Source organism: Macrobrachium rosenbergii, chromosome 6 (assembly GCF_040412425.1).
Source record: "Macrobrachium rosenbergii isolate ZJJX-2024 chromosome 6, ASM4041242v1, whole genome shotgun sequence".
In the NCBI taxonomy this organism is placed as follows: Eukaryota; Metazoa; Arthropoda; class Malacostraca; order Decapoda; family Palaemonidae; genus Macrobrachium; species Macrobrachium rosenbergii.
In genome coordinates, this window is record NC_089746.1 from 9,651,431 (window position 1) to 9,677,194 (window position 25,764).

The window sequence follows — 25,764 nt, forward strand, 5'->3', positions numbered from 1 at the left end:
ATTTTTAAAAAGTTTCTGAACACTTGAAGCTTGTAATGGTCAGGTATTTATTAGAAAACAGTATTCCATACAGAAAAAGGAAGTATGAAAATTCATGTTTGAAGACTTCAGAACAACAGAAAGAACAGCAGGGAGACTTATCCAGCCAGCATTTTACAGACAGAAAGGCAAAAAGCAGTGCATCCCAAGGCCTAAGATATGTTGCATTTCCATTGCCAAAATTTAGGCTGGCCTGTAACTTCCTTTAGTAGATTCAAAATATAAAAGAATGCAGCTGTATATATTACAACTTTACTGCTTCTTGGTAGAGAGTACTTAACAAAGTTTATTGTGATTAAAGTCACAGATCGCCATCTCGGTAGGCAATACGAGTTACTAAAATTGGCTACATTTTACTGCCAGATTAGGGTTTGTTCAACATAGATAGACTGCTGTTGATGAAAAGAACCAACTAACTGGTCAGTGAGCTAGTGGAACTTTTATGATGCTTTTGGCCCTTACCCATAGTCTGGTATTAGAGGTAAAATAACTTTTAATCATTTTGGAAAGCGTATAAAACACTTATTTCCTGTATTTTTATGATAAGTAACAGACTATTATTCTGCCTTACTTTTGGCTCAGATTTGGTCCTTCTTAAAGGCCTCATTTATTTTGATTACATTTCATGTTTCCTTGAATAACTTGTTCTCCAAGGTCATAACAGTTTTGAATACATGAGTTTTATTTTGGGTGCTCTTGAGCCAATGGTCCGTTTTTCAATAGCTTTGTTGTATCTTTACTCCATTAACCTATATTTGTCCATGCTCCTAAGCATATTTACAGTATATTTTTTTTATGAGGTCTGTTGCATATTTTGGATTTTTAGTCTTTGTTGCATTGTAAGTCAAAACATTTTCAATTTTCACTTTTAACTGGTAAACAGTGAAGCTCAATAAGGATAGGTGTGACCACATCCCAGGTGGATATATTCTGTGTTAATTTGGTTACTTTGCTAAAGAAGCCTATGTAACTTCTTCAGCAAAGGGTTTTGAAGACCATAATAAAGACTGTTACAGTGGTCTCATGCTCCTACAGTTGTGCGCAAGCATTTTTAACCATTTTGTATTTAAAGTCTATCATTATGAAAACTGTATGTCTTAGATGACAGTGATCTATTTTGACTACATTTAATATTAGATGGTTATCAGTTCCATGTCATTATTTCAATATAAAGTTTTTGAGTTTCCTTGTGATCCTGTTGATATATGATCTGCTTTATCTTCATTCACTTTCTGTCTTTTTCTGCTCCTCCAACTGTAGTTCACTTATTTTTTGTCATTTCTTCAGTATTGTCCACAAAATGGTAAAATTGTGTATCATCTAACAAAATTTATACACAGTTTCATGCTATTATTAGTAGTACATATACTATAGAATGTGAGTGTAGGACACTGCCTTGTAGCCCTCTGTCTGGAAGAGTTTTTGAAAAATGAAAAACCTTGAATTTGAGGGAAAAAAAAAAAGAGTACATTTTCCATCCAATTACAAGACATCATGTCTCATCCTCATTGTGGGAAATACTGATACAGTCACACAATGTTATAAAAAAGAAACTAGTTTAATAAAATGTACAAAGACAAAATCACTAAAGTATTAAATAATTGTCAGAAATATAACAACATAACTAAAACAACTATAAGTAATTTTAGTCAGTTTTGAAATTGCCTATAATAAAGCAATCACTTAAGTACAAAATATTTAAGAATAAGGTACAGAAACTAGTAACGATGCATATAACTTCACTCGGAGGCATCAGGTTAATAACAGTATTCCTTAAGACCTTTCAACTTTAAAATGACTTGCTGACAATGTATATTAAAATAACTAGCGATGAAAGAATGACCTACCCTCCTCTTAAGGTAATCATTTGAAGTTAATCCCTTTTTAATGCCCAGGCCAGTAAACAGTATTATCACTTTGAAAATCAGGATTGAAGAGGGTCCTTGACCGATTACAATTTCTTCATCACATTTGTTTTCATGTATTTTTATTAACAAATAAACTTTACAACAGTCATTACATGATACTTTATAAACAGTTTAGGTTTATTTCCAGTTAATAATTGGAAATAATCAGTGCTTCATAATGTTACTGGAGATGTTCCAGTCTCTTATCATATAGGATAGATGATATCTTCCTATTCACAGAATTACAAAATGTTGAATTAGAATCAATCGGGTATGTTTTATGTTCTTTCTTGTGGACATCTTCAATAAAATGTTCACCATACTGTGTGTGTAAAAATATAGTTTTAGCAAAATATCTTGAATTATGGGACTACACAACCTATATTTCTTATAAAGATTTTTGAGATGGCTGACATTTTAAAATATTTTTGATGAAGTGAAAAATTATGATTAAAAACTCATAAATTTGATGCCAAGGAGATATTTTGTATCCCTTATTCTAAAAGACTGGAACCTATCCATCAACATTATGGGGCGCTGACTACAGGGTGGTTTCTGATGTGTACAAAATCCTAGGAAAGGAAACCTTGATAAAAAACTTTCTAAATACCCTGAGAAATCTTTTACACTTTAAGTCAGTGGAATCTTAGGGAGATACTAATCATAAGGAAAGATTGATAGTTTATTTTTTTTTTTGTCCATTTGTATTGCACTGATGAATGCTGTGCTGGATCAGAGTATTTGCATTGTCACACTTTTAGCAAGAATCACATTTCCATATTCAGCTTTTAAATTTTTGTTTGATATTGTCATGGGCCTTGCCCAGCAAACAGAGATGGTTATTTTACATAAAAAGGCTTTGTTAAGTTGGAAATTAAGGAGATTGGTGCATTCTTAATATGGCCATGTACAGTACTTCTTTGAGCAACTTGGCATTTATGTTATCTTAGAAATATTCCTGTGTTGTAGGAGATTCTTCATATACTGGTTTTAATGACAATAACTAGATTCCTATATCCAGCTTGGTTTCACCTTAGCTCTTGCTCAAGGTTGCAGCTCTTTATTTTTATTATAGTTTATACTTTTAACATTTCTTTCATGAACTATTCACAATGCAGCATGAAGTGCTTTCTGAGCTGGTGCCATGGCAATGTAGTACATCAAACTTCATTTCTTAACTCTTTCCCTAAGTTAGGCGTGGTTACCCAAATTGTTCATGTGTGCACATGTATACATTCCAAATGCATGTTTTATTTATGTGTGTATACAGTGTATTGTATACTGTATAGTATAATTATGTTAGGCTAACATTTTTTGTGTCTCAACATCCACAAATAATCCAATAGGATGCTGTCATAAAAATTTCCTAAAACAATAACTGCATGTTGCGGGAAAATTATGCAATGAAGATAATCTCTGTGTATACTGAAAATTAATCGGCTATTAATTGTAAATACAGGTTGACCCCATTAGGTTTGTAAGTTTATTAGCTTTTATGTTACTTTATTGAACAAGACACCTGAATTAGGTGACACCTCACAAGGATTTCATTTATTTTAGCAAAGGACAGTACTGTAAGCATTCTGTATCATACATGTGGTACATTAATTTTGGACTGTAATTTATATACAGTATTCACAAGTAAATCCTTTTTCCCATATCAAGTACAGTAGTATAAGTGCCAGGTATATGATGTGAATTTTACTACCTTTTCAGCTCCTTGTGCTCATTTGCAGCTTTTTAGCAAATTTATTATAGCTGTGACCAACAAATCTAAAGGCAACTTGCTGTTAAGCATCAGAGCACTATAATGAACCTCCATTGTGCTGTACCTTTTACTGTGAAAATGTATTTGCCTTTGTGTGATCTACAATTCTCTCTCTTTCTCTCTCTCTTTCTGAACTCTTTAGCATTTTACTGGTTTATCTTTGTTCATGATTATGTAAAGGTCACAAGGCTCAGATCTCACCAGGTATTGTCAAGAAATTCAGTGTTGGACTTAAATTGGATTGACTTTTTAATGTGTTTTCGTTCATTGCAAGACCATAATTTGATTGGAACACTGAAACAGATGATAAATTCTAAGACATACCATTTTTTTTCCTTTCAGGATTATGTGCGTGAGCATGAAAAGGATGACTATTTGTGTCATCCAACTAGGAACCCTAGAGCCAACCCTTTCCGTGAAAAAAGCATCTGCAATATTCTGTGAATCCCTTGTCATACTTCAGCCAGGTTTAATGTGATATACCACCTACCTTTTGCTACTGAATTTTGAATATGCTAATTACCTTAAAGTATCTATTAATTTTGATGTTTTAATGTTGAAATGTCAGGAGGAATATGAATTCTATAGGCCATTCTTTAAAAAAAAGTGGCCTTATTCTTTGTACCAAGATGCTTCACAGAAGGTGAATCTATGAACACTGCTTTTAATGCCATTAAGAATAATGTGTCTTTTGCAACAGCTTACTGTGCTGTTATGATGGTTTGCCTTCATTTTTTCAGTTTATTGAATACCAATTATAGAAGCTGTGACAGCATTGAGACTATACTAGTGAAAGTCAGTAGCACAAATCCTAAATACGTACAAGGAAATAAGGTTAATGTTTTATTTGTGCTGTGAAGAAACATCCTGTAGAAGGCCACATAAAGATTTCAGTTGGTTGTTCAGTACAGATATTTTTGCATCACAAAGTTGCCCCCTTTAACTGTAAAGAAATTAATTAAACATCCTTTGCAAGTGCAAAATAACTTAGAACTTTGTGGCATTCAGTTTTGTAGATCATTTGTGTAGGAATTTTACTTTCAGTGGTATTTGTAAAATTGAGCTCTGATCAAATATAAAGTATCATGCAGTATTAATCATTCTCTCAGTTTAGAGGTAACATCAAAAGATGGAGAAAAAGAATTCCATCATTTGGGTTAACAGCTATCTTTATTATTTCTACTTACTATATAAGGAAGTTCTGTATTGTTGAGAGTTTATCCATTTTATTTGTTTTGTAATAGTCAAGATAGCAGCTGAATAAATTGCATTTCACTTGCTGAGAAAATTAGTTTTAGTCATCTATTTATGATGAGGCTTCACAGAGCTCCCTTGAGGCCTGTAGGTGTTTAAAAGTTTACTTATTTAAGTGTTCTAGATTTGTTGTGTTTATCCAGATGGTACATCAATATTTTTCTGTTATCTGATGCTAATAGTTTTCATTTTGTGCAGTGCTGAGGAACGTTTGCACTCTGAGTTTTGCTCAACATGTATTAAATAGCTTTCTTTTAGAATGACCAGTGGATACTAGTGTTTTGATGTTATTTAATCCCATTATTCAAAAATTCATGCAGCCTGCAGTATTAAATAATTTCAGTATTAAATCATATTTGTGCCATGTTTCCAAAAAATTCTTTCTTCATTTATGTCAAGTGTTTGTTTTGTGTATAATTACCATTGGGTTTGTTGTATTTTTTGCTTAATTTTGTTTTAAGGTTGTATTATCGCACAAAGAAATAAACTGATGTTTTCCATGTTGTTTCTAAATTAAATATACTAATTTTTCTAATTATGTATCATAAGAATTTAGATTTAAATTTGAGTTGTGTCATAAACAAGCAGTCCATTCAGTATTAAAATGAATCTGTGTTTGGAATTTAGTGATGGCATATGACTTCCAATTTTGTTAAGTATTGTGAATATGGAAAAAAGGTTGCATGAATGACATGTGGTTCAAGAACTCTGCAGATTTAATGTTCAAAATCAGTAGGAGGTTCTAGCATAGATCAACCTGGTTTAGATCACACAAAGTAAGGTTTAAATTTATCTCTGTAACAAAGGTTAGGTCACTTGGGAAGAAGAACCAAGCCACTGTCTGGCTGATTAAATAGAGGTTATTACCTGAAGTCTAATAAGAGAAAATCATGTAGAGCAGAAGACACCAAGGAATTTACAATTTTTATCAACACTTAAGGTCTGTATGATTTGGAACTGGTAAATTTTTTTCCATGCCTGATGAAATATCAGTGAAAGCAAGGAAATAAAAATATCTTGTGGTTCCCATATTAGTGAACTGCTTTGTCTGAAAAGGAACAAATAAATTATCTTGTTTATGTAGGTTAAATTGTAGTAAATGAAGTAAATTTTAGGCACTCTCAATTCAGTATCTCTGAACAATTGGAATAACAGAAAGCATTATAAGTCTGTATTCTGCCGATGACCAGCAACAGCAAAGATGCTTTATTAAAAAATACATACTATACATATATAGAAGCTGCATAGTAAAGCACATGGGATTTGAGCATTCATCTTCATAAGTAACACAATAAATATAACAGTATAAATTAATATTAAAGCTACTGACAGAATGATTATATAATGATCATAAGCTGTCGTGCACTTGTGTACATGTGGAGAAAAACATGATTTTTTGTACAAATTAAAACAAGTTTTTCATACAAACACGTTAATTATAAATAGCCCAAAAAGTCAAGTATAAAAATGCGTATTTACAGTACTTTCTAGATTAACAAGTGTGAATTGCAGGAGCTAAATCTAGAAAACTGAGATAATGTACATTAAGTCCTCTTCTTTCATTATATAGCTAACTTTACATGTAAAAGTTAAACTGTAATGCATAAAACATTACAGTAACTATTAGTTTTATATCATCTATTTTGGCAACAGAACTATATAAAGATTGTCCAAAAACTTATAACTTCAGGTCAAATTTTCCAATTGTTCCACTCTATTAAGGTAGCAGTATGTTGAGTGGCCAAGGAAACCGATCCTTGTAAGGAATGCCATTTGGATAATGTCGGTGGATGTTGTTGAAAACGTCGACCAGTTGCTCAGCCGTAGAGGGACATTCAGGGTAAAGTTTCTCACATCTTTCAGGGCTTCCAGTGTAACCCATGTAGGCAGCATGAGTGTAAGGGTAAAATGAATACTGATCCATCATCTGATCCAAAATCCTGTAAAAGAGTATCGTACTTAATTTTAGCCTTAGAAATCTGTTGCAAGTCTGTATTATAATCATTATTGGAAAAGTAAAGTCCGCAGTAGTATGTGTATGTATATTGCTAAATACAGGAAGTTTTTGCCAACTTAATCAGTTGGCCTTTTCAGGCTGAAGAGGCCAACTGTTCAAGTTGGCCAAAGCTTCCTGTACATAGCAGTATACATACATACTACTGCAGACTGTATTTTTCCATTTATAATTACTATTATCAGAAAATACTCGTAGTAGCATGAGTCTTAAAATGGAGAAAGAAATCCATAGTTATGTTATTGTACAAATACATTTGAATAAAACTTTACAGGCCCTTGAAAGCTCTCCGTACAGCTGTATTTTTTAAAATATCAGTACAGTTGCGTAACTGTGGATTTGTTTCACCATTATTATTATTATTATTATTATTATTATTATTATTATTATTATTATTATCATCATCATCATCATCATTAAACAGTTTAATATGACCATAGAGTCATTTTTCATAACAAGTAGCCAAAATGGCAATGAATAGGTTTTGTAAATTTTGGTTTTCAAATTTTCTTGCCGCTAACAGAGTACTTTGACATTTATGTATTTTGATGTATTCAAATATATTCATAGTAAGCAGCAGTCTTCATAGGGAAAGAAATAGAGGTGAAAGACTACTGACAACCAATACAGTAGTATAATTACTGCAATCCAAAATAGGTAATGCAGAAGTATCATTGTAAGAAAAGATGAGGGATTAAAATTAGTATATACAGTACATATTTTTGGAGATCAGCTGTTAGAAAATATGTTATATGTAATCTCCTTTAGGAACATAATCAAGTTGTGGTCAATAATTATAAAAAAAATGTACTTTTTATCTCTGAAGCAGTGAACAGGGTCGACTCTCTAAAGCAAAGAATCACAGTGCTGAACCAAATACTGCCTTAATAAGGTAAGTCTCACAAAGATTTTGTTTGGCTTGTGCAGTATTTTAATTTTCAATGTGTTTTAAATCCATTACTTGAAGTCAGTTTTTGATAGTGCAATAGATACTCATTGGGAAGACACAAGTTCTAGGGCAGTCCAGTAGCTTGGAAACAAAATGACAAGAAATTACCATATTTTGAGGCTGCGTTGTGCTACACAATAAACTGTCTAATCTTTCATTTTTCAGTCTAATGAAGGTGTCAGTTTGTGTCAAAAAGCTCTTATACCTGGAGGTACTTACTTTTTCATATCAAACCAGTGACAGCTGAGAATCAGTTGTCAAAAAATATAATGAATTAGTGTATGACAAAAATCTATCATTGTATTACATACCCCATAAATCCTTGAGAAGTGAATCCACCAAGGATATCATCTAACAAATCACGCTTCTTCCTGCGACCAAGGCCCAAACGACCAAGGAAATCAAAGAATCCATTTCTTTCCCTACGTGTTGGTGGCTTTCTCCGTCTCTGAGGCCTTGGAACACTAGACCTTCTTTGTGTGCCTTCAGTTTCAGGGTTTTCCCTAAAGTTAGGGAAAGTATTTGTGAAACCCTGGGGAAAAAAATGTTCACATTTATAGTGATATTACAGTATACCAGTAATCATCATGTATATCCCCTGTAAAGAAATGTTAGAAATGAGCCTGTCATAAAACTAGGGATTGTATATTTAGAATGGAAAGGCTTACAGCAAGTTGATATGCATTTTGGGATTTTCTCATTAGTGTATTTCTTTAACAATACGTCATCATAGTCTCCACCATTGAGAAATTGTCAGATTCATTGTTAGAGCACATAAGTTGACACAGTTCTTATAAAGATTCTTAATTCAAAATATTACCTGTTGAGGATGGAATTGAGGATGAAATCCTGGTGGAGGGGGAGGAGGAGGTGGTGGGGGTGGTGCTCCAAAGGCTGGATTATGAGAAAATCCTGGATGGAATGCAGCGTTAGGAGGTGGAAAGCCTTGCTGGAATGCAGGATTTGGAGGTGGAAATCCTTGCTGGAAAGCTGGATTCTGAGCAGGGTTTTGTTGCTGGATGGATGATATTTGAGATAAGAGTCCCTGTAATGCCTGTGTTTGAGATCCTTGGCCTTGGGAGAAGAGTTGCTGAAGTGCCGGGTTATTTAGCAATTCTTGCGAAACTGTCTGAGGGTCTTGTATAATTCCTTGCTGGAACGTTGGATCAAATGCTTGCTGCAGTGCAGATGTAATTGGGGAAACAGGACTGAAATACAAAAGACCATGATGTTGTTAATAGGTGTTTTAGATCTTAAAAGTATTAGACTTCCACAATATGTGAGTAGGTTTTTGCAGATCTAACAAAAGTAATAAAGGGAAAATCTCACCTTTCACTAATAGCAGAAGTCCCACCTGACATGACAGAACACACAACCCTTTCCAGGCAATTGAAACGATCCAGACTGGGTATCGTTGTGCGAAGCATGTCGTCTACATTTTCCAGTGCCCTGTTGGATCATTGCAATACTTGTTAGAGGCAGAACATATTCTGAAAATTCTTTATAAACTTTGTAAAGAAAGTGAGCTTATACAGTATCTCTAAGTACAGTACCAGCTTTTAGTTACAAGTCTGAATGTTGGATGGATTTTTAAAAAGTACTGTACTTTCTCATGTGGCTAAATTTTATCATTTAAATTAGGACAATATTAATAACTTCATATTTTTTCGAGCTCTGGCCCTTCCCATACGATATATTCTTAGAAAAGTTGTGAAATATTGAATGCTGAGATGTCACATGGTGAAAAGGGCATTTATATAACATCAAAATGGGGTTTTCCAGATGCAAAGTAACAAACTTCCATGCACATTTTAGTCGAAATAAGTACAAGCAAATAACTTACAACCGATTTAAAAAGGCATTTGTTAATACAGTCATGGCTGCTTAATATCGTCACACAATATTTTGTTGAAAAAGCCAATAAATTCTTTGTACATTACATGCAAATTCCCAGGTACTCTATAACCTGTTTCATGCTAAATAAAATATACAGCAATGTAATTTGCCTCAGGATAAAATCTTTCACCATGGAATACTAAAGCCAATGATTTTACAAGAAAAAATTAACTCTTGACGTGTTATGAAATGCAAATTACTGCATATTCATTCCACTTCCATTAGCTGAAACAGACAGTGAAATACAAGTTCATGAAAATTGTAATCAGATTGCCAAAATCATTCCTTCATGTTGGTGTACAGAAGAATTTTTTTAAACGTTGGTATTTCAAATGAAACTGCTGACTCATCAATATGAATTTGTATTAATCGAAAAATAATGCATTGGCCATCGATTTTCATGAACTGCATTTTGCAATGTTAGCTTGAAGCGTAATATTTCTAAAGCATCCCATATTCTGTTTTTTTTTTCTGGAAGAAGAAAATTACCACAGCTCATGAGTACCTTAGAATGAAGAATGTGTTAAGATTAGAAGGTAAGAAAAATTTGATTTTAAGCCAGTTTTAGATTGTATACAAATTACTTCAAATTCAGTGTTTTACAAATTGAAATAGTATACAGATAGTATTTTGTAAACAAAAACAAAAATATGTCAGTCATTAGCAGCCTTGGGTCTCATGTTTCATAATCCTTCAAGATCGTCCGTCACGCTGATGCTGTCAACGTAAAAACAGAAATTGTTAGTAGATTATTTTAAAATCAGTATAGAACTTTCACTGAAATTGTCTTCAGTTGTACTCGGACGTTTCATATACTTTTTTGTCCGTCTGAGTTCAGAATCTAATGACTGTACCATGTAACTGAGTGTAGGCCTATAGTCTTGTCATCATTTAATGTATGAGTGTGTATCTTTACTGCAACAAGCAATGCCTCCAGCAGCATGCAGTTATGTTTTTTTATTAATATAAATAAATAGATCAAGACTGACGAGATGCCATCTCTAAAGGTGTTCTCTAGCCTGAATCCGTCTAAAAGCTGCCGAACTACTCTGTGGTGGATGTTCTTCACTTCTGCCATCTCCTTTTCCTCCGCCTCACGAATGGACTCTTGCAAGGACGAACCTGTAAATAAAGTTAACATCAAGGTCTGGATCCAAGTCGACAACGACACAGTACATACCCGAGGATGTAGCGAAGCTGTGGCTCGAATATGCCACTAGTACCAACAGACGTTGCAGCTGCTGATGCCACAGAAGCAGCTCCCGGTTCTATGGTGTTGGTTGAGGATGTCTCGTCTAGTCTGTTGCCTGGGGGCAAAATAGTCCCATACATTTCAAGGATCTAGAAAACATGGAGCCTGAATGTCAGTCAAAATGTCGTGCTCTGTTCGTGTGATCAAAAGCTAGTAACAAAGAAAGCAGCCCTTCTCAGAAATCTGCTTATAAACCTTGAAAGTTAATAGTCATCGACAAGGCTATACTCCTGCAAAGGACAATCATCCTTACTGATGTAAATAATTATGACATACAGTAGATAGCATACTTGGACTGATTACGTGAGAGTTAATGCTGAAGATGAAAGCATACAATAATTACCCTATAATCAATGCATCTTTTAGTCACTTTCCTCTACAAAAAAAGGTGTTGTGATAAAGAGTTTTTTAAATAAGGCCCTCAAACGTTGTGTCTATACGAATTTGTCGATAAGTAGAGGAGACTGAAAACAGCTGTGTCTCTGGAGGATTGTTAAACATGCGATTCCCTCAACTACGCAATATGGCAATACTATGGTATCCCTAGAATGCGAGACGAGTTCTCTGGAAATGAGACCAACTTTGTTTTCATATTAAGTGCTGTAATGCATATCTGAACAGTCTCAGGTCTGGGTTTATTGTCATTTTTAAAGTCAGTTCAGCTCTCGTAGTCATATCCTTAACACGAGATTAAACAAAATCTAGATAATTACTGTACTACTACTCTACCAAAAAGTAACGAAAAGTTATGAAATTTACCATTTTCCTGTAATCACAAATATGAATGGTACTAAAACTAGAATTAAACTCCTCTTTGGATTTAATGTTTACCAGCATTTTCTTCCGAAGATGGTGCTGCCACTGCCAACGTTGCTAGCAGGATTGTTACCCACCACCAGTCCGGCACTCGCATCTGGAAATCATGAAAATGTATTTAACCAAACATAGTACTGTAATTACGGATATCTCTTATCAATATCAATTATGGTATCATCAGAAACCTTGAAAAAACGAATTGGTTTATTTTTTATTAAAGAGGTGACAATTGCCTCTCGAAATTGGTTGTATCTATGATTGTGTACAAGCTTAGTGTCGGTAGAGGCACACATGTTAACGTTCCTTAAGCGTGTTAGTGCCAATAGGGGAATTAGAACTTAGACCTCCGTTTTGCATTTGCAACGAAATATGTTTCCCTTGTAGCAGGTATGCGTTGGTCTCATTTGATAATGTACACATTGTCAAAATAGCAAACAGTTTTCGAATCTCTACCATCCTGTAACAGCAAAGTAACATGCCGGGAAGCGCATGAATGTAGACCTAATAGGCATAAACTTTTTGTATTACAGGCAACCAGTTAAGAGTAAGATGCATGCACAAGTTACTGTTTGTGGGCTATGCATAGCCTATGTAAGTGGTATGAATGCTTTGTAACTGCCACTTTAATACAAGACAGATTAACATCACGGTAAAATATCCTGAAAGGTGAGCTTCCATCGTTTTCTATAAAACTTTATATATAGTTCAAGCTTTCCCTCTGGTTCATTAAACCTGCTTGCCTTTTCTGCTTCTTCGTCACCTGGGTAGGTGCTCAGGTTGCCGAATTTCATACCAGGTAGTGAGGTACTCGAAACATGCAATGTAGTTTTGAGTCACAATCACACAGTTTTACAGAGAGGGGCGTAAAACTGCCTAGGCTAGCGTAGAGGTAGACAAGCAGAGTGGTTGTACGATTTGTGGCATTATGCATGTGTGCTGTGTGTCTCACAAGATATGAAAATCGAAGCGCTAATTGTGGTAAGTCTAGGGATGATGGTGCCTTTTCTCGATCCTAGTTAACTCTCATAACCATTTACACCCATGTGCAATATAATGTATAATATATATATATATATATATATATATATATATATATATATATATATATATATATATATATATATATAATATATATATATATATATAGTTGCACTGTTGCGTGTACACTTGTAGGCGGATACAAGGCTATTACTGACATATATATGAGTAATATTGGAGAAATTAATGCTACCACGACCCGACGGCAAACAAACATTCTGGAAATAAAAGCCATTAGTGGGGAAAGAAAAATGTCATTGAAGAAGATTCGGGGACACAATTGAAAGATTTGACGATAAAAGAGAGAGAGAGAGAAGGATAAGACGATGATATGCCCAAAAAATATTCATATCTCATTTCCCGCCAAAGTGAAAGGGAGATTTGGAAATCGTCCGATCCGGTGACGTCATACCGGACTCACGAGTTGTGCACAGGACTTTTAAAAAAAGAAAAAAAAACCGTTGTTGTTGTTGAGTAAGTTGGAAAGCAAAGAATGAAAGGCAACAAAAGAAATTCCTTGATTCTTAACGGCAAGAACCGTTTTTTCTACCGCTACAATAAAAGTCAATTAAAGAGAGGTCTCACTTTCACCGTTGTATCCTGATGTAATTAAGAACGTAATTATGATAATGATATGCCTTTTTTCCTTCGTGTATTTTAGCACATAGATATATCACGCCTTTTGTGCGTTAAGAAGGACGAAAGATCATTATAGCTATTTGACGTTGTTGGGAAATGATTAATAGTTGATGTTTCGTGTTTTTCGTCAATATATATATATATATATATATATATATATATATATATATATATATTTTATATATATATATATATATATTTATATATATATATATATATATATATATATATATATATATATATATATATATATATAGAGAGAGAGAGAGAGAGAGAGAGAGAGAGAGAGAGAGAGAGAGAGAGAGAGAGAGAGAGAGAGAGATTGACAAAAACACGAAACATCAGCCAAAGTTTGAATCTCATTTCCAGCCTATATAAATATGGGAACTTTACAATTAATCATTTCAGTACACGCACACACACATGCACACACACACACACACACACACATATATACTACATATATATATATATATATATATATATATATATATATATATATATATATATATATATATATATATATGTGTGTGTGTGTGTGTGTGTGTGTGTGTGTGTGTGTGATGAGTCAGTGGTCATAACAACCTCTCTCTCTCCCTCTCTCTGTTGCTATATTGAACGTCCTTCGAGCAAGACGCACAATTTTTTTTTTTTTTTTTTTTTTACCGCACAGTGATTTCGGAGGGTTTCCCAAAACAGGATCTTGGTTTCTCCGGAGGTCACGATGCCGCAATATCCTGCTGGATTCTATCAAGATTTAATGCAGGTCATTCGGTGATAAAAATATGGCTCTTGTGTTTTGCAGCGTTACAAGACAGTAAAGGAACTGTGCGATTTCTAAATGTCGACGAAGCGTGGAAATTATGCAAATGAATAAAATCCGTGGATTTTGTGGAAGGTGCCCCGCGTAACCTGCTTCTGGCTGATAGGATTTAGATATCTCTGAATAGAAGTGATTAGTTTTTGATGTTCTGCTTGAATAATCTCTTATATCAAGTTGGGAAGTTGCAAAAAATACAGATAGTCTGGCTTGTCAACTGTACACATTTTGTTCAAAATTCATAAGTTTCAGTTGTTCACACTAGTGCACTACTCTATTATAGCAACAAATCAAGTAAGATAGTAGCAATAATAATAGGTTCATTATTGCCCTTGTGGTCCGGTATATATAAAACTAAACAGCGTCGAATCTGGTCAATAAATGGATGGGAAGACAATCAAGAAATGCCAACCTTCATTGGCACATAAACCCATGGGGTAGGACCTAGGGCTAGAAACCACACGCCAAAATTCTTGCGCCTCTTGGAACCATGTCCTCTGAAGGGGAAAGGGCCGAAAAAATAAACAGTCATTGACAAAACACTGGAAGAACATCAAAACCCCTTCGCTGCTACTCATACCTCCCTTGAGGGGTAAAACCATATATGGTCAGTATTCCTCGAAGAGGGTGAATAGAGAGTGAAAGTTTTGCGTAGAGATGATGGAGGTCACAGACGCCATCTTCTTTCCCTTCTTCGTCTTCCTCTTCCTCTTCTTCTGAGTTTCTTACTACCGTTTGGGCTTCTGTACTCGGGAGAAAGGAAGAAACCCGGTGATGGTCATTACTTGTAATAGACTGAGCACACGCAACGTGCGCATGCGTAATGATACGTTGAGGGCACGGTTGAGATTCTTCGTTACGCCGAGAGGTGCAGGTAGTTCTGCGGTTATTAATATAATTATTTTCGTCAAGAGCAGAAAATACTTTCTTGGCTCAGCGCAAACTTACGCATGCAGAATGTTAAGTGATACACACACATATATACATATTATATATATATATATATATATATATATATATATATATATATATATATATATATATATATATATATATATATATATATATATATATATGTGTGTGTATATATGTGCATACACACACACACACATATATATATATATATATATATATATAAAATTCCAAAATATAATATATATATCTATCGAGCATCAAGATAAAAATTCCAAAAAGTAATCATGACAAATTATAACATCAAGATAACCAAGAAGTAATCATTCTCTATAACTAGAAATCTCTCTTATCTCTCTCTCTCTCTCTCTCTCTCTCTCTCTCTCTCCCTTACGAGAAACGCTGGCGGCTTTTTTTTTAACGATTTTTTTTATTTTTATAATTATTATTCCGCACGTGATGGAAGCTATGGATAATTGTGCATCTCTTGAGTTAACTTTCCTTTTCTACTAAGGAATGCGACCTTTCCCCATTGAACACAAAGAAAAAAGTTACGACAGGAAGCGATATCTCCGGATATCTGACACGAATCGTATACGAGATATTTTCTCTCATCTTGCGCAATAGCATTAATAGTTTACTACGGATCTGAAAGGTTATTCCTCAGACGTTTTAGGTGATTGACAACATGATTATGGTTGTCAGGGGACAAATTATAGTTAGCGTAGTCAGTACATTATTACTATTTTTAAGAAGAAGAAGCGTTTCTTAGCGTAATGGGGCGTTGCGTTCTAACAGAAATATTTAGTTTTTCGTTGATTTTTGCATTCCATGTTTATTCTTAACTTAGTCAATTTTAGGTTGGTGCCGCAGGATAAATATCAATATTCTGGATATGTGTGTTGTGGATGACAGGATATCGAGGGGCTCTCTCCTTATATAAATTTATATGTATATATACATACGTATGTATATATATATATATATATATATATATATATATATATATATATATATATTTTTATGTATGTATCTATATATGTATATATACACTATATCCATATATATGTATGCATGTATATATGTATGTATGTGTGTGTGTATGTTTGCTATGAATAATTCTCACCCATGTGGATGGGGATTACTTCGTCAAGGCACACTCCCTATTTCATGGTATTCATTTTGAAAGAGAATCGAACGCTTATTTCTATTATTCCCCCTCACCCTCTCTCTCTCTCTCTCTCTCTCTCTCTGCTGCGAACCTTAACAGTCGAGTAACAGCTAGGTACATAAATAACTGCTTAGGTCAACAAAGGCACAGTGGATTTCTAAGGCACGCGCCCATATGTTCTCTTCAAGTCCAGTTCGTGACTCGAACGCTGGTCATTCTGTTTGTGAGTTAAACGCGTTACCACCGAGCCGCACGTGCTCAGAGATTAATAGACTCTATTAATCCAGCTCAAAGAGAGAGAGAGAGAGAGAGAGAGAGAGAGAGAGAGAGAAAAGAAAGGGGGTGAGCGAGAGATACATTCCACCCCCTGAATAAATTTAGTGGATTACCATCTTGCTTGTATAACGATAATTAGCTTCCGTGCTTGGTGGCCAGATATTCTGAATCATTATCTTCACCTGTAAACAAGTTACTTCCTCCCTCTCTAAACAAAAGATTTAGGCTTTAGGGCTTATTAAGCGACATTGTTACTTCAGAGTACAGGTCTGATATTTCACCTGTGAATTTCAGGCATAGCAACGGATGATAAGTGGATTTTTGAGGGGTAATACCGCAGTTTTGTTTTATCGACTCTAAAAATATAGCCACAGATAAACGGAAGCGTCTCGTAATAAAACATCTTTACTAGTTTCCAGGGATTAAAACAACGTTCCAGAAAGACCACAGAACCTGCAGTGTACCCTTCTCTTTCCACGCCAGTATAACGAAATGAAAGAACCAACCAAACTTGAATACACAAAATGTTTTACATCGCTTCAGTTCCCGTTACAATTTTTTTTTTTTTTTTTACTCAACCGAATAGGACCGGGAACACCCGCTGAACAAATTTAGTCTTACTTTCACTTCGCTAGAAGAAGAACACCAACAAAGAGAAGAAGAGAAAAAAGGAGCAGCAACCCACACGAGACTTTCCTCATCGAGAGAACTGAGAATTGTCTTTACGTTTTTTCCTTTTCCGTCTCGAGGAACCCGGAACTACACAGGAACATTCTAAATTCCTTCGCTTGAGTTATACGGGAATGACGAATGGACAACAGATTCTGACGCTTTCAAAGAATGTCGCTCCTTTCTACGGAATCTCCGAGGTGAAAATTGATGTTTCCTTGTGTCAATGCACCAGGAATTTAATTTTATGTATCCGCTTTCTCTGACGCCCACAGATCAGCTAACCACGTAGGTGGAATGGTATTCTAACTCGATTTGCGCACAGAGAGAGAGAGAGAGAGAGAGAGAGAGAGAGAGAGAGAGAGAGAGAGAGTCGTTCCTCTTGGCGGAAAATTTCGTTAGAGCAATTTTCCACCACATGACTCGCGATGTCACACTCTCAGTCTGCTACAGCAATCTCTATGGTTAGGTGCGTAAAGTAATCCAGGGAGAAACCGACTGACAGATAATTGATAATACTCTTGAGCTGCAAAGACTTGAGAGCAAAGCCATGCGGTTGCTCTCAGGATCTCCACGCTACACTTCATCTGTAGTTCCAAATTTCACGCCACTCTCGGAATATATTTATTCGTGATAAAACACAGTTTTGCACTGGCGTAAATAAATCCACCTTTATGTAATCAGACAATTTGTATGTTAGGCTATACGATCCGAATTTCGCCGCGTTATGACCCCTCGATGCTAGAACCCTCATAACTAACATACCCAAGAAGGCACATTCTCCTGTCTGTCGTAAGTGGGACAGCTAACTATCGACGACCTTGTCCAACTAAAATTTAGATAAAGATACAGCATTCATCTTCACCGCACTATTTCAAAATTCCAGTGTCAATACGCGTGTGCCGCAGATTCGTATCGGGGCGAGAGAGAGAGGGTCAGGTTATCTGCATCCGATTAAAAACCTGTAATATCAAAGCTCTGAATTATGGGTAAGAGGTCAAACGACTTGACAGGGTTTTGGAAACAAGTAAGAATATTACGCATACGCATACTTAGTCGTCCTTAGGTGTGCCCAGCGGTTGCTTCGCCTGCATGATAACGGGACTATTGTGTTTTCCAGTTGCTATTCTTACGGATGCACGGTAGAGATTCGTCATGAATAAATATACATAATTATCTGGGGAAGGTATGATCATTTATAACGGAAACGACAGCAGTAGTATTCAGGAAGATGAAATAAATATTTTCTGTTGATTTCCTTGTGTCTGTTAACCCATTATGCATTAATAAAAAAATATTTTTATATTCGTTGGCAATCTATACATATATACATAGGACTATGAACCCCAAATGTCTGCAGTGTGATCCTTGGATTCTGATTCCTGCATATAGACAGAGGGACAGTCTCTCTCTCTCTCTCTCTCTCTCTCTCTCTCTCTCTCTCTCTCTCTCTCTCTCTCTCTCTCTCTCTCTCTCTCTCTCTCTCTCTCTCAAGCAGGGATGGTCACCATCAATAGCCTTGTCCTAAAAATAAACTGATAGGCACAATCCATCTTGCCTTTAATGAATGCAAATTCTAGTAACCAGGTGTGCAGTTCATATATTCATGTACGTGTGTGTGTGTGTCAAGAGAGAGAGAGAGAGAGAGAGAGAGAGAGAGAAAAAAAATTTTAATGTTTCATATTAGGGGTTCAAGTAATATCTCGCTGAGGTCTCTGATTTTAATCATGATTAAATTATGTATATTTAACGGAGTTGTCACATATCTTATATTTAGTCCTCTCTCTCTCTCTCTCTCTCTCTCTCTCTCTCTCTCTCTCTCTCTCTCTCTCTCTCTCTCTCTCTCAACAACAGCTGAGACTCATAACGGTTAACTTACAACCAGGTACGCAATTCATTGTACTGATCGCCAGAGGCAAACTAGATTACAGGGACGAGTCCATATCCTTCCTTTTCTCCTCCAAAGAACGAGAGAGGGGGCGGGGAGAGGGGGCGAACAGTACATGCATGATGTAATCATTCCAGACGAGTCTACATTCTTCTTTTCCTAATCCAAGGAATGAGATACAGACAGATAACCAAAGAGAGAGAGACAGAGAGAGAGAGAAGTGGGATAACAGTACATGCATGATGTAACCTTCATTCCAGTCATCGTGCTGTGGTCTCAATATTCACAGCGCAATGTCATCTTCCATACCTATGAAGACATTCTCTCGTCTATCGCAAGCGGGACAGGTAACCTTCAACGGCCGTGCCCAGCTAGAGGCAGACCTGGAAACAACAGTTTCGTTCCTTCATGAACACTGATTCTAGTATCCAGAGAGAGAGAGAGAGAGAGAGAGAGAGAGAGAGAGAACAGGTCAGGAACATCCACATCCGCTGAAGAGAGGTAATAGCAAAGTTATAAATAGGCTAGGTCGCTATAGAGAAAGGGCGAACGATGATGTGGAGGGGAGGAATCTGTGAGATATTTTATGTGGGGGAAGTTGCTTCAGTGCGTATATAAAATCTCCTCTTTTTTCTTCTTGCTGTTAATACTAGTAACAGAAGCAGCAGCAGCGTGGTTAGATGTATGAATAGCGGGGTCATCTTTTTACTTATTTTACCGTACTTTAAACCAGTCCAAAATTAAATATAGATGTATGAATAGCAAGAGCATTTTTTTTTACTTATTTTATCGTACTTGTTATCAATCTAAAATTAAATTTTAGATATATTAATAGCTGGGGCATTTTTTTTACTTGCATCGTCGTACCTGTTACCAATCTAAAAGTTAAACCTCCTTGTAATCCCCAACATACTTGATCTAGACCTACACCAGTTCTAACCAAACAAAACTACTTAAGACAGTCGAGTTTAGTCACACCAGATGAAAACTGGTCATAGACCGATAGATAGATAGACGGGGAGATAGGTAGATTGAGGCTAATATGATCCAACGGTACGTGAGGTGAGTGACCAAATCCGAAAGGAGAAAAGCCAGCTCCGAAAAGTGAAAGGACCCTTCTCACTCGTCCTTGGCTCATTCCGCCCTTTGAAGAAACCGAATAAATTAAAGGAGTTGATTGTGGAAAGGAGGAATGAATAAACCCATATGCTACATATGGCAAGGCAAACGCCAGTTACTGAAAGACAAGCCAAGAGGTCCATTTTAATTCAGTTGAGCTGATAGGTTCAAATCGATGGTCTTCGTTGCAGTGGAGTTAATGTTTCCTCTTTTCAGTTCCTTGAGATGAGGAGTATTTACACTTTCGTCGATAGATCATAACATACACCGACAGGTGTTAATATTGTTAAGTTGTCTGCAAAGGGGGTCGTCCACGAGTCACCATTTAAAATATGAATGTGGCAGTGATTTATTTTCTTGTCTTTTCCTGGTAGCCATCCATGTTTACGAAACGGCCTGATATTATATATATATATATATATATATATATATATATATATATATATATATATATATATATATATATACTGTATGTATATATATAATATATATATTTATATACATTATATATATATATATATACATTTTAATAGAAGATGAGAAAGGTACCACGAGACTTCGTTCGCTGGTATATCCTGTGGACTTTCCTTTACATGCCTTTCAAATGGTTTAGGAATTAAAAAATCTCGGAAATACTGAAGTCACTTTCTTTATCTGGAAAAGACGCATTGTTTGCTCTTTACATTCTCTTTCTCTTGATATATATTATTTATAAATATATATATATATATATATATATATATATATATATATATATATATATACTATGTATATATAAATATATATATATATATATATATATATATATATATATATATATATATATATATATATATACATACTTATATACTATGTATATATAAATATATATATCTATATATATATATATATATATATATATATATATATATATATATATATATATATTTATATATTTTATATACATTTATATATTATATATAAATATATATAAAATATTTATTTATATATATATATATATATATATATATATATATAGAGAGAGAGAGAGAGAGAGAGAGAGAGAGAGAGAGAGAGAGAGAGAGAGAGAGAGAGTGACTCTTCAAAGTTTCCGAGATTTTTAAATTCCTAAACTATTTGAAAGTCATGAGAAGGAAAGTATGCAGGATATCCCAGTTTCTGGGGGTTTCTTGGTGCATTTCTCATTTCCAAGTGATAATGATAGTAGTAGTAATAGGAAAAATGATAGAATCTTAATGTGCGTTTATGAAAGAAGCTGAAATTAAACTTACAGTAGGCACTATACGATATTAGAAAGCGTAAATTACTCATCCGAGAGGGAAATTTTTTATATACCTAATATCGTACATCATTTCAGATCAACGAATTAGTCTGCTATTTAATTCATCAGATTGTTTTTCATAATGGACAAACTTGAAGTAAAAAGAAATTATTTTGTCATAGCGCTCTCATTTTTTTCTTACATCAAGTCACCACCAAAACTACAATCATTGCTCAGTGAATTCACTGAAGCACTTTCTCCCCTTTTAATGTTTAAATTCCACGTTTTGGTAATGCAGTTCTTCTTTTGTCAACAAACCTTTTGAAATTAGGTTGTGTGAGAGAGCTCGCAAAGAAATAGGAGTACGCCTACGGCATGACTGTGCAGGCCTATAGTAACTGAGTCATCATGACAGTAAGAGTAGGAGTCCTCTTCTACAAGGAAAGAAAAGTAACAAGGTTTTAACTTCTTCCTCTTCTTCTTCGTCAGTTAAAAGACCAGCACAAGCGAATGTAATTGTGCAATTAACTCACTAACCCAGAGACAGAGAGAGGTACGACTGAGTGAGAAAACTGCCGTCACGAGAAAGCTTTCTGCAGGATTCAGAGAAAGTGCAGACGTAACTGATGATCTAAGAGCAGGTGATTCGAGTTCCCATGCGCAGCAGTGCTTCCAAGCGCTCGTGACTGTTGTGACGTCATATTTAATCCGCATAAATACATTGTCTCTACAGAGGCAGTACTCTTATTAGCAGCTTTAAATTAAATCTATCAGCTTTCTGATAAGACCTTCTTGACCATATGTAGGCAATGTGCCTCTCTCTCTACGCTGCTTCGAGAGAAGCAATTTTCTAGAATAAAATCTATCAGAATTTTTAGACGCGGTAAACATCCATTGTTAAGCAAAATTTAACCCTGAAAAGGGAAGATTATCCATTTCCTCCTAAAGTATTCACAGGAACTGAATTACCAAAAAAAAGTTTCCAGTTTAGAAGACCAGCCAAGCTCCTTTGATTGACTGATAACAAAATAAAAGCTCATTGTTATTCCATACTCTTTGTACACCATCGGAACAATGAGATAACTTTCGCCACGGGTGAAACTTTCCCCTGTGACTGAATGACGAGAATCTAGAGCATTTGCATTCATGACAAAGAATATGTTCACTTACATACGTACATGAATACATACATACATACATACATACATACATACATACTTACATATATGCATGTGTGTTTGTATTCCTTTACGAATATATTGATTGTAAACACTTGCATAATGCATTAATAAAAGATAAGTTTCTCCCTTTAGTAACAAAGATTAAGAGAAATGCCTTTTTTATGTAATGTGTGCATAAATTTTCGAGAACTGCAGCTGATACATATTGTGCAAAAAATATGCAGTCCGGTGTTCTGATGTGATGAAATAAAAAGTGGCAGGCATAAGAATTATCTTCTACTATGTCGAAGTTTCATAGTAGAGTTGTTTCACTGGCATATAATACACAGACTCACACACACACACACAGATGCGTGCATGTTCGCCAGCTCTAACAACAAATGCCATCAAAATAAACAAATATAATTGTACTGAGTGCCATGGCAAATATTTATGCAAACGGGGAATAAATTTGCAAATTTTGCCAACTGTGTACTGTTTAATGTGCCAATTATTGTGACGGTAATATAGAATCCATCTTGAGGACTCTGCATATACAATATATATATTTATACATATACATACGTATATGTATGTATATATATAAATATACATATATATTGTATATAAACAAATATATATATATATATAATATATATATATATATATATATATATATATATATATATATATATATATATATATATATATATATATATGTAGAATCTACTGGTCACTTTCTGCCAGATACATGTGTAATTTTAATATCCACACTACCCTCTTAATTTCCCGAGTTCTTGGCGCCTTTTTGGATACGCTTGTCACTACAAAGCCTTAAGATCCAAGAGCAAGAAACGAGAAACGAACCCGAGTCCCCTAATCACAAAAAAAAGCGGGAAGAATTAATTCCAGAAGTTAAGAGGGCATTGTGGCTATTACAATTACACACACACACATCTATATATACATAGAGAGAGAGAGAGAGAGAGAGAGAGAGAGAGAGAGAGAGAGAGAGAGATATTCTACTCGTTTACCTGAACAAGTAAGCATAATTATCAATGTATATGTATATATATATACATATATATATATAAAGTATATATATATATATATATATATATATATATATATATATATATATATATATATTATTATATACAAATATATTGATAATTATGCTAGTGTTCAAGTAAACGAGAACATCTTCCTATATATATATATATATATATATATATATATATATATATATATATATATATATATATATATATATATATATATATATATATGTATATATATATATATATATATATATATATATATATATATAGAGAGAGAGAGAGAGAGAGAGAGAGAGAGAGAGAGAGAGAGAGAGAGAGAGATTCTACTCGTTTACCTAAACACTTAAGCATAATTATCAATGTATATATAACTATTAATTTATACAATTGAACACTAACACACACATACCAACAAAAACAATACGTACAAGCATATTACGTACTCTATACACAGCAAACGCACGTTCATAATAAACCTGTAATCCTTTATAAATGTTCATGTGCGTGAACTTTAAGTCTTACGGTATCAGCTCACACTGGTGCCAAGTTTCGTCTTCAAAAGGCAAAGAGAGAGAGTTGCAGGGTGGGAGATTTTCACAGCCATAACTTGTCTACCAACGCCCGGGTTTGCAGTCGACTAGTCTGCCTACTCGAGGAGATATCTATTTTTATTGTTTTGCTGATTTTTTATTATTTTATCTTTGTCAGAAAGAGAAAAAAAGTTATTGTGGTAAAAAGGACTGTCGTATACCTGTCAAAAATCAAATGTTGGGTATAGGCCTAACATTTTCTTCGTGATAAGCGTTTTATACTTGTTTCTTGGCTTAGTTTCTGCGTTATTCTTCTTCGTGTGGAACTCCCATTACTAAATTATTCATCAAGATTTGTTATTATTACTAAAGAAAATCTAACACACATGATAAATCCATTAACATCTTACAGCAATTTCATAAAACTAAACAAACATCCCGCGAGGTAGTGCTTTCACTGCGTGGTCACTCTTAAGTTAAGTATATCTTAGTTTAACCAGACCACTGAGCTGATTAACAGCTCTCCTAGGGCTGGCCCGAAGGATTAGATTTACTTTTACGTGGCTTAGAACCAATTGGTTACCTAGCAACGGGACCTACAGCTTATTGTGGAATCCGAACCACATTATAGCGAGAAATGAATTTCTATCACCAGAAACAAATTCCTCTTGTTCTTCACTGGCCGGTCGGAGATTCGAACTCGCGACCAACAGAGTGGTAGCTGCGAACGGAAGCCGCTTACCCAGCGAGGAGCTGTGGTCACTCTTAGAACACCAATGGCTTGATATTTTTTGAATTGTTTCGTATTGATTTTCGTCCATACCTGCACTTCAGTCTTGTATTTAACCCTTTAAGAGAAAATCATATAGTTTCTGTTCGATGACGAATATAAGTGACTATATTTCCATTGGTGTGGTCACTCCTTGAAAACATGAGAATCGAGAATTATAGCAAAAATAAGAAGAAGAAGAAATTTGATTTTTTAAATCAAAAACAAATACACGGACGGAGATGAAGGCAAGCAAAAAAGAATAAGACAGAAAGAAAGGAAGGAGGACAGGCAAAAATCCGCGTGCTTCCTCCGGGTACGACGTCTCAGGGAAAGTGAGCGAACAGATATGCAAACGAAAATCACTGGAATGTGACGACCAATAACGAAAACACTCGGATCTACGTACCATGTGTATGCGAGCTCTCCGGTGCAGGAGAAAGTGGTGAGGTTGGAGGTGGTCGCCTGACCGAGTAGTTGGGGTTGGGGGTAGGGGGAGGGTTATGTCATGTCGGACGGGGCTGGTGTGTGGCGGGGTGTGGTAGTTTAAACTCAG

General features: G+C 35.0%; 2 protein-coding genes across 14 annotated transcripts in view; one reads left to right on the top strand and one right to left on the bottom strand.

Annotated features, from left to right (window-relative positions):
- LOC136839177 (guanine nucleotide-binding protein subunit gamma-1-like) overlaps nt 1-5,468 on the top strand; it is a 70,807-nt gene extending 65,339 nt beyond the window's left edge. For all 12 annotated transcript variants that reach the window (XM_067104869.1, XM_067104870.1, XM_067104872.1 and 9 more), the window contains one exon: nt 4,057-5,468. Coding sequence is in view for 8 of the 12 variants with exons in the window: in XM_067104872.1 (XP_066960973.1) it covers nt 4,057-4,158 (102 nt within the window). In the remaining 4 variants the exon portion in view is untranslated. The remainder of the gene's footprint in view (nt 1-4,056) is intronic.
- A 661-nt stretch (nt 5,469-6,129) lies between these two features.
- The window catches only part of LOC136839176 (uncharacterized), a 31,231-nt gene continuing 11,596 nt past the window's right edge, over nt 6,130-25,764 (bottom strand). The window contains exons 2-7 of one of the 2 annotated variants that reach the window (XM_067104868.1): nt 11,911-11,992; nt 11,008-11,134; nt 9,261-9,380; nt 8,752-9,139; nt 8,243-8,463; nt 6,130-6,908 (exon numbers count right to left, since the gene is read on the bottom strand). In XM_067104868.1, the coding sequence (XP_066960969.1) occupies nt 6,686-6,908; nt 8,243-8,463; nt 8,752-9,139; nt 9,261-9,380; nt 11,008-11,134; nt 11,911-11,992 (1,161 nt within the window). In that variant the 3' untranslated portion in view covers nt 6,130-6,685. Of the gene's footprint in view, nt 6,909-8,242; nt 8,464-8,751; nt 9,140-9,260; nt 9,381-10,816; nt 10,950-11,007; nt 11,135-11,910; nt 11,993-25,764 lie in introns of both variants that reach the window. The other variant, XM_067104867.1, reaches the window with a different exon arrangement.